General features: G+C 62.9%; 1 protein-coding gene across 1 annotated transcript; it reads left to right on the top strand.

The window, feature by feature from the left end:
• Window positions 1-512: 512 nt before the first annotated feature.
• LOC132243304 (uncharacterized) lies at window positions 513-7,718 on the top strand. Its single transcript, XM_059725529.1, has 9 exons — window positions 513-597; window positions 1,662-1,991; window positions 2,411-2,710; window positions 4,315-4,419; window positions 4,654-5,028; window positions 5,249-5,560; window positions 5,629-6,072; window positions 6,402-6,760; window positions 7,613-7,718. The coding sequence occupies exons 1-9, from the start codon at window positions 513-515 to the stop codon at window positions 7,664-7,666; spliced, it is 2,364 nt and encodes a 787-aa protein (XP_059581512.1). The 3' UTR covers window positions 7,667-7,718.
• The last annotated feature ends 1,934 nt before the right edge of the window (window positions 7,719-9,652 follow it).

The raw sequence follows: 9,652 nt of genomic DNA, 5'->3' as shown, positions 1-9,652 counted from the left end.
CGTGATGTGGGAAAGGGTCCGCAGCGAGGACAGGACAGCACCCGGGAGCACTGGGGCCAAGAGCGCTCCAAGCACCAGCCACTGTTACCTGCCCTCCCCCAGCGCTGGAGACAGACGCAGAAGAGATCCAGGTGTGGGAGATGGGGCTGGTGTTGGCATCGCGGGTGTGCACAGCTCCAGCTGGCCGCCCGGGTCCTCCAGGTCTCCGAGGTGACAGCTACGGCCACGAGGAGCTGAGAAGAGCCAGAGTGTCTGTGTGACGGGACTGCGACCCAGGCAGGGGAGCAGAGGGGACCCCACACGCCGTGCAGAGCTCAGGGCTGACCCTCCCCTGCTCTCCCCAGGCCATGGGCAGGGCTGGCCCCGGCTCCCGCAGCCCTGTGGGGTGGGGCAAGAGCAGCTCCGGCTTTGCGCTGCACCTTGGCCCCCGCTCCCAGCCCTCCCTGCCACACCGGGAAGGGGAAAGCACAAAGGCACGGCCCAGGGATCCACGCTGCCTCGCAGGAGAGGAGATGGCGACTGTGGGGGAAAGGACAGGTGCCTGGCCACTGGACCTCAGGGCCCTGCTCCTGCCTCTGCTCTTCCTGGGGACAGTAGGTAAGTGCCGACCCCTGCTCTGCTGGGTGAGGGGTGGCAGGGCCGCGCTGTGCTGGCCTTGTTCGACCCTGGTGCAGGGGCAGCCGGGTGCTGTCTCTTGAACACGCCTGGAACAGAAATCCCAGCGTCTCCGTGTTTTCCTCTGGGTCTGCTCAGGGTGGCTGGGTCAGACGTGGGCTGTACAAGAGTGTGGAGGGGTGTGGAGATCAGCTGGTGCAGGGGTCACCCCCTCCGTGGTGCCCAGGGGTCCCGGGACACTGAGACCTGGAGGAGCTGATGGACCGGACCTCAAAGCGCATGCGACCCCTCCTGCTGTGCACCTTTCCCTGCCCGGGGCTGTGGGTCTGGGCTGTCGGGAGCACTGGGGCCTGGAAGCAGACCCTGGGCAGGGAGCAGGAGAGGCCGGGATCCCCAGAGCCCCCAGCCCTAAGCCTGCCTTGGGATCCTGCTCCCAGGACAGGGGAGGCCCCGGGATGACTCTCCCATCCGCTCCTCAGAGCCACGGGGCTGTAGAGAAGGGCAAAAGCTGGGCCTGGCCCCGTCCCAGACCCATTTCAGCTTCTGGCACAGGATGCAGCCCCTTCGGGAGGTGCTCCTCCCCAAGGGAAACTGAAAGCCAGAGAGCAGCTGCCTGGAATCCAGTTCAGCTGCAGGGACAAGGACGCTGGCAGGACAGAGGGAAAGATGTAGCCCTGGGGCAGCGCCTGGGCACCCTGCTCCTTCCCGTGGGCCTGCTCCTTTCTCCCCTCTTCCCTGCCCCACGGGGTAATCCCAGTCCCACTGCTCCCCTGGTGCGGGTGTGGGGGCAGCCGGGGGCTGGGGCGGGTGTGCAGCCCTGGGGCAGCCTGGCCAAACCCCATGGGAGGACCGTGCAGGTGAGGGAGAGGGGGCAGTTCAGCGTGTGGGGGTGAAGTCCCGTCGCCCCGAGCACAGCCGGCCCCTGCCCCCCAGCCCCCATCTCCCTGCACCACGTCCCCGCAGCGGGCTGTGCCGTCCTGGGCAGCCTCTCCCCTGCGCCGGCCCAGCCCCGCGGGGTCTCACGGCTGCTCCCTCTCCCCTGGCAGGTTCCCAGCTGCAGGTGACCACGGCGCCCTCCTCCACGGCCCGCGTGGGCTCGGAGGCCCTGCTGCAGTGCCGGTTCGATGTCGGGGGGCCGGTGGCCCTGGACTCCCTGCAGGTGACCTGGTATTTCTTGGATCAGGAGGTGGCTTCCTTTAAGCACAGCAGGAGCCAGGCCTGGCCCAGAGCCAGCCTGCCATCCCACAAGGAGCTGGAGAGCGGAGACGCCTCCTTGTCGCTGGTCACAGTGACCGTGCCCGACGAGGGCTTGTACCGGTGTGTTGTGGGGTACGGGACGCAGCAGCACCACGGGGAGACCATCCTGCACCTGCTCGGTGAGGACCGGAGAGGGGCCCACGGGCAGTGTGGCCGTGCTCAGGCTGGACACGGGTGGGTTCATGGGGACACAAACACACAGCCCTGCGCCATGTGCAGTGAGGTGTTGAACAAGCAATGCTCACCAGAGACCGAGGGACTCTCTGCTCTTGTCATGTCAGACCCGGGGTTCAGCGCCAGCTCAGGTAGCCATTGTGTCCTGCTGCCAGACACGTGGCAGTGCTGTCCCAGGCCCACAGACCCACACCGCCGTGGTGACGCCTGCCGGGGGGTCGGTCAGTTGAGCATCATGGCTGACACGGGGCCCAGATCCCATGTGGCCTCAGTGGTCGTGTGGGTGCCTGACCTGGTAAGGGGACTAGCACATGCCCCAAGCCTCAAGCCCTGAGTCCCAAGGCGCACGGTGACTGTTTTCCAGCTGCCCCGACGCTCTGCATCCCAAGAAAACCAGTTGTGGCCGATGCCGAGACCTCCCTCCTGTGCCACGTGGGGCGGTTCTACCCCGAGGACGTGGACGTGGCGTGGCTGAGAGACGGGCAGGTCCTGAAGGGCTCCACCCGCTCCAGCCCCCAGAGGAACGCGGACGGGACCTTCAACCTCACCCTGACCTACACCTTCACCCCCACCCGCAGCGACACCGGCAGTGTCTTCTCCTGTCACGTCCACCACGAGGCTCTGGAGCAGCCACTGCAGGAGGACGTCTCCCTGGACATCCGAGGTGAGAGCCCGCACCAGGACCTGCCTGCTGCCCTGACTCTGGACACAGGGGAACTGAGACTGTAAACCCCAAATCAGGGCTTGGACTAAGGGACTGTGATCAGGCTGGGGAAGGGCAGTGGGTGGAGGTGCCGGGGAGCAGCTGCATTTATTGTCATGGTTGTGCGGGTTCTTAATGTGGTTTAAGGTGTGCAGTGGAAGGTTTATGCAAGATGATTTATAGATAGATAGATAGATAAATAGACAGATAGATAGATAGATATGTATTCTTTAAAAAAAAACAACAAGGGCACCTCACCTGTCCCCTCCCCAAGGAAGCACAGAGCTGTACCAGGCCAGCGTGCAGGCAGCGCTGATCCACAGCCCAGCATGGTCGGGGGCTGCATTAGCAAGCAGGAACGCTCCTTCCCTCCCAGGGGAGCTGGAGCACCAAGGAGCAGAGGGACGCAGGCCTGGAGGGGTCTCGTGGGCTGCTGCATCCAGGCCCCTCAATTCCCTGTGCATGGGCAAGTGCAGGGTCCCAGCATCCCAGAACTCACTGTTAAACCTTGACTCCATGGGAGGCGCAACGACTGGGGAGGTGATGAATCAATTGCCCACGAGATCATGAGCACGGCCACTCGTGGGGCAAACACCAGCACGCACTGCGTTCCACAGCTTTACTGAAGTGGAGGCAACTTGGGGCAGGTCCCCACCCAACTGGGCAGTGGCCCAGAGCACCAGTGCATTCATACATTTATACCTTCCAGGCTACACTCATTAGCATCAAACCATGCCCAGTTTCCTCCCCCGACCTACTCCCGTTACGCCCATGGCTCCGCCCTGCCTTCATTTCCATGGAACTGGCCGTGCGTTGGCCCATTACCATGGCAACCTTCACTGTGCGCCTGTGTGAGGTCGTCACCCCTACTACCTTCAGTCACCTGTGGTTACTCATCTTAGAAGCCTACTTTTGCATTTTCCCTCTTGCTACACCACTGGTTTCCTCCTGTCTGGTGTGAGTGCCTCTATTCCCCGACTAAACAACCGGTCCAATGATGAGACAAAGGATTCACCATTTAAAGCCCTACCTTCCACTAGGTAAACACAGCTGTCATTTTGGTGGTGTTAGTTAGAATTAGCATTACGCTTCTGCTGCTTCAGCCTTCTGCCCAGTCACATCTCTGACTTGGACACAGGAAAGCAATGTATCAGCTGCAAGACCAATGCTTTCCATGTTCGGGCTCACCATAAACCAGCAGGGGAAAAGGGCAGGAAAAGAAAGGGAAAAAGAGCAGGTTTATCCTTCCTAACACTCACAACTGTGAGGGCAGGGTCTGGCTCTTGTCTTGTCATATATTTAAACATGTAACTATATATAAAGAAGTATATTCTTAAAAAAAATAACCACGGGCCCTTCACCTGCCCCCTCCCCTGCGACACAAAGGATGCCAGGCCACGCACCAGAGGTAGCCGCAGAGAGATGAGGCTGTATCTGTGCCCTGCCCCTGCGACCTGATGAAGGACTGGGTTGCGGGCGGGGTCTGGCTCGGGTCTTGGGGAAGGTCCCCCTGCTCCCGTCAGAGCAGATCTGCAACCGGAGCTCTGCCTCGGTCTCTCCTGCAGCACCGGATCAGACTGGTGCCCTGGTTGGAACCGTCCTGGGGATCCTGATCGGAGCAGGAGTCGCGGCCTCTGCAGCCATTTACTTCTGGAGGAAGAGAAAAAAAGGTAGAGCAAGAAAGTTGGGGTGCAGGGGCACACGGGGGGGATGGATCAGAGAGCGGGGAGGTGGCAGTGAAGGAGCAAGGACACCTGGCGCTGGAGAGGCCATTCCCGCAAGAGGAACTGCCTCTCCCCAGGAAGGTTTCACCCCATGGTTCCCTGCCCAGGGCTCAGACTGAACACATCCCCAGGATGATCCCAGGATGATCCCATGTCCTGTGTTGGTTGCTTGGCCCCCAGGCTGGATAGTCTCCTACAATGTCCCAGAGGTGGAGGTGCCGGAGCGGTGCCTGCTGGGCCAGGAGGTGACCCTGCGCTGCTCCATGGAGGGGACGTTCCCCGAGGATGTGGCCGTGACATGGGAGAGGATCCACAGCGAGGACAGGACGGTGCCTGAGAGCGCTGGGGACCAGGACAGCCCCGAGCACCAGCCGCTGTTCCCCGCCCTCCCCCCGGGCTGGAGAGTGACCGAGGAGAGAGCTGGGACCCGCCTCACGTCCTCCCTGACCTTCACCCCCACGCTGCAGGACGATGGGGCGCGGGTCCGGTGCGTCTTCCTCCACGAGGGCAAACGGATCAGAGAGGAGAGAGTGTCCCCAGAGATCCGGGTGTGGGGTGAGTGCCCAGCGCCCCGATACCACCTCCCGGTGCAGCCAGGGCCTGATTCTGTCAGGGGGATGGGGCTGGGGACTGGCCAGCTCTTGGACTGAGCAGGTATCACCCAGCCCTCACTGCACTACCCCAGCCCCACAGCTCCAGGGGGGCCCAACAACTCATCATCCCAAAGCTGGATCCCATCAGTCCCTCATAATAACCCCCCCAACTGTCTCCCCAGCCCGGCCGCAGGTGTCTGAGATCCAGGTGTTGCCGGAGTGGGACCCCCGCGACAAGGTGCCGTTTGCTGTCCAGCTCCACAACTTCTACCCCAGGGAGGTGCCCCCGATCCAGTGGGGCTGGGACGGGGCCGAGAACGGGAAGGAAGACCCCGCGCAGATAGACAAGAACGCGGACGGCACGTTCACCACGACGAGCATCTGGAGAGTGCCCAGCCGGAGCCTGACCCGGCCGGAGCTGCGAGTGCGAGTGTGCGTCCAGCACGGCCCCGGAGAGCCCCCGAGCGAGAGAGAGCTCAGCCTGAGGGCTGCGGGTGAGGAGGGGCCGTGTCCTGGGGTCCCAGCCCCGCTGCAGGGGTGTGGGGTCTGTGTGGTGTGCGAGGGCCCGGGGAGCAGCCCCTGCCAGGCCGCGGCTCCCCTGACGGGGCCTGTCCCTGCCTCTGCCTGTTCCCTTCCCCAGGTCTCCTGCGGCCCCCGGACGTGTCCGAAATCTCCCTGACCGAGTCCGTGGCCACGGGGAAGGGAGTCACCCTGAGCTGCCGCATCGCGGGGCATTTCCCGGGGGAGCTAAGTGTGACCTGGCTGAAGAGGCGGAAGGAGAAGAAAACTCCTGTGATCCTGCGGGACTCGGATAAGTACAGGGTAGAGCCCGGCACGGCCGTCCTGGCATGGGACGGGAAGAGCTTCCAGCAGGAGACCAGACTCATCCTCTTGTCACCAGAGGAGCTGGCAGAAAAAGTCATCTCCAAGTTTAAGGAAAAAGGGGCAGAGTACAGCTGCCGTGTGGGACACCTCGCCCTGGAGACCCCCATCGAGAGGAGCACTGGTAAGCGGTGGGGACGGGACAGGCCCGGCGGCCGTTCTGGGATAAGGGGCCTTGTCGTGGGCCCCGCTCTGGTCCTGGTCGTGGGGGGTCCATAGGGGAGCAGACCCGCCTGTCGCCCGGCCCAGCCCAGAGGGGCTGTGACCCCCTGGCCCTGCCTGACCCCTCGCTCCAGCCCCTCCTGGAGGCTGTCTACAACAGGAAGCACCAGGGGCCGCACTGTTTCGGTGCGTGATGGGAGCCCATGGCAGAGGCCCAGGGCATTGGTGGGCATGTGTCTGGTGCCCGGGGACAGGGGCATCTCGCTGACACGCCGCTCCCACCTGTTGCAGCCTGCCGTCCGCGCCCTCCGCACCTGGGGGAGGTCTCCCACCCGCAGGCCCTGGTCCCGGGGCAGCCGGAGACCCTGCGGTGCCTCATCTCGGGGTTTTACCCCGGGCAGCTGGCGGTGACGTGGCTGCAAAAGGGAGCGGGAGAGAAGGCGCCCAGGCCCCTGGAGAGCTCAGACCCCCACAGGATGCACACCCCCGCCCCTACTCGGGCGCCGGACGGGAAGTCCTACAGCGTGGAGTCCGAGCTGCGCCTCCCCCCCGCGGGGCCCGAGGACGACGGGGTGGAGTACCTGTGCCGCGTGCAGCACGAGGCCCTGAAGGAGCCCGAGTCCAGGTCCAGCGGGCGGCTGCGGGTCCAGGTAGGAGCGTGTGGGCCGGGCAGCGCGGGGCGAGTCCGCGGTGGTGACACCCGGGGGCTGCTGCGCTCTGCACCGGGGTCATGGCCCCGTCTGAGCAGACTCCCTCCTTGGACTGAGCTTCCTGCATCTGCTTCTCAAGCGCAGGGGGCAATTTCTGGGTGGTTTGGGGTACATCCCCTCCAGTGACTGGAAGAAAGTGGGGGAAAGCGCTGAGCACTATCAGCCTGAAGGAGAACATGGCCTCCTGTCACGGCCCAGAGTCACAACCGGCGAGGCTGTGTGGGACAGGATGCACCCGGGGCTGGGCTGCGTGGGTGCTGGGAGCCCATGGGAGAGGCGTCTGCATCGCTGGGTGCAGGCTGGTTGGGGCGGTGGGTGGGTACGTGTTGGGTGTCACAGACAGGACACCTCTCCCTCCTGTAGCTGCCATAGACACCCCCTTGGGCTGAGCTTCCGGTCACTGGTTCTCAGCCTCAGCGGCGATTGCTGGGCCATTGGGAACGTCCACTCGGGCATCCTGGGCAGGCAGGGGAGGCACCGAGTGCTCTCAGCCCCGGTGGCTGTGGGGAACATGGGCTCCCATCAAGGCCGAGTTCCTAGCAGTGATGTGTGTCAGGGGATGGTCCTGAACCCGGACTGGCTCCCCCTGCTCCTATCTGTCTCCTGTCTGGAGACCGCACATCCCAAGGAGCATCCTTGTGCCTGGCTCCTGCGCTCCCCCGTGCCCCAGCAGGCAGGTGCAGCCTTGGCCCTTCCTGACTCAGGGGGAAACCCAGAGTCTCGGTCTCTGCCAGGTGAACAGACCCCTGGGCCCAGGTGACAAGTCACAGGCTCGTTCCACTTCTTTCCTAGGCCAGAGAGCATTCTCCAGAGCCTCGAACAGCTGAGGAGGGAGGAGGCAGCTGAAGACAGAGGCAGCGTCACCAGCACCACATCTCGTGTGCTCACCTGGGCGATGGCAGAGATGGTGCCAGTAGCTAGACTGTACTTGCTGGGCTGGGCTGGGCTGGGCTGGGCTGGGCTGGGGGATTAACCTGGGGCTGGGGTGCAGGACCCAGGGACTGCATCATACCTAGGTCATCCTGGATCTATGTTAGTAGAGGCTGCTCTTGCTGCCTCCTGTACAAATCTGTGATGGGACCTGGCAGGGAGCCCAGGGGTAGGGGGGTCCATATGTAGGCCAGCCCCATGTAGCCCATGGGCTTCTGCAATAAAGACGACAGTGCTGATGCTCACCTGCTCCAGTCTCTCTCCTGCCCGGGCCTGGCTGCTTACACAGGGGCTGCAGCTTGGGGCTCTTCTCCCCCATGTGCTGGATGCTGCACGTTGTGGGTAAAGGGGGTGGGGGCTCTGGGCTGCTCCCTCCTCCTTCCTTGGCACCCCCTCCAAGGCCTCCTAGGGCAGGTGGGCATTGCCAGGTGATGGTGCTTAGCCCCATGGAAGAGATAAGCTATGGCACAGCCACCATCCAGGAGCCAATGGCTGTGAGGAAAGTGCTCGAAACAACTGGGTGTTGGACACGGGAACAGGGAGGCCACGGGCCCTGCCGGGATGCTTGCAGCCCCCCTGGGGTGAAGGAAGCTGGGCCAGCTGAATCCCAGCCCGCAGTTCCTGCTGCTTCCCCAAACCCTTGGCTCAGGGACCAGTGCGTGGCTGAGAGAATGAATGCTTGAGACAGGAGTTTCCCCTCCACTGATGTTGGGTCCCTCAGCAGCAGCACACGCTGATACAGGGACAGGCATTAGTCACCTTGCACGCAGGTCTTGTCCCCTGTCCTGGGGATCAGGCAGTTCAGGGTCTCGCTGGGGCTGTGTCCAGCAGTCCAGCTCTTCAGTCGTCCAGTAGTGCAGCGAGCCTTTGTTCCCAGACTGGTTTATACCTCCTGTTCCCTGCGCGTTCAGTATTTTTACTGCTGCTCTGACTCCTTCCTGCGGGCTGTTCGCAAACGACTTCTGTAGTGGATTTCCTACCCTGGGTGGTTCCCTAACCCTCCTGCACACTCCTCCCATCCCAGAACCAGCCCCTGTGCACCTCTCTTATCACAGACCCTTCTCATCATGCAACCTTTCCATCCATTCCTCTCCCGGGACCACTGACCGTGCTGGCACACGACACAATGCAGAGCTGCTTGCTCAGCATCGGAGACATTGACCTCCTTGCCCGCTCCATCGCCCTGCAGCACCTCGCAGGAGTGGGCACTGCATGGGCTGGTTACAGGGTGGAGGGTAATGGGGGCTTCGGGTGAGCAGGATCTAGTGGATGCTGTTTGGATGCAGGCGGCTGCCTGGGCCGGAGGTGAATGAGTGAGGGTCTGAGAGCGCTGGACACAGAGAGGAGGTCCCAGGGCAAACAGGGAGAAGGCCTTCTTCCACTTCAAGGACGTCTTGCTAGACCTGGGCTGCATGGCTCCTGGGGAGATCCAGGTACTGCAGGTCTCTGCAGCTTCAGCTGCCCACCCAGGGCTGCCAGGTCCTTCAGGTGACACCTACAGCCGTGGGGAGGCTGGTATCAGAGCCTCAGATTTGGAAGGCAGTGTCCCCCTGCCAAGTGTATTGTCTGGAGCCCTGCAGGACTGGGGCCTGTGGGCATCACCTGATGCCCATGTCCCAGGTGCAGCAAAGGCTGCCAGGTGTGCCAGGCTTCCCATCACTGAGCTGCACAGCGCAACACAGGGATGTGGAGCACATGAGGCCAGAGAGTTTCCTGTTCCTGACAGGGGCTCATGGAGGTGCTGGGCACTGGGGAGGGCAGTGCCTAGTTCATATACAGCCTGGCCTGACAGGGATATGACATGCAGGTGGTTTGCTCCATGGTAATGAAAGTGTGAGCACCAAGGGTTCCGCATTGTGAACCCCACCGTGTCAAAAACCATAGGACAAACTCTTAGAAATC

Source organism: Alligator mississippiensis, chromosome 4 (genome assembly GCF_030867095.1).
Source record: "Alligator mississippiensis isolate rAllMis1 chromosome 4, rAllMis1, whole genome shotgun sequence".
Classification (NCBI taxonomy): domain Eukaryota; kingdom Metazoa; phylum Chordata; order Crocodylia; family Alligatoridae; genus Alligator; species Alligator mississippiensis.
The sequence above is the reverse complement of the archived record's forward strand: the minus strand, read 5'-3'. Positions and strand labels throughout refer to the sequence as shown.

Coding starts and splice junctions, on each gene's coding strand:
- LOC132243304 (XM_059725529.1), top strand. CDS start 513: ATGGCGACTGTGGGGGAAAGGACAGGTGCCTGGCCACTGGACCTCAGG. Junction 5,029..5,248: donor CCCAGAGATCCGGGTGTGGG/GTGAGTGCCCAG, acceptor CTGTCTCCCCAG/CCCGGCCGCAGGTGTCTGAG. Junction 5,561..5,628: donor GCTCAGCCTGAGGGCTGCGG/GTGAGGAGGGGC, acceptor GTGGTGTGCGAG/GGCCCGGGGAGCAGCCCCTG.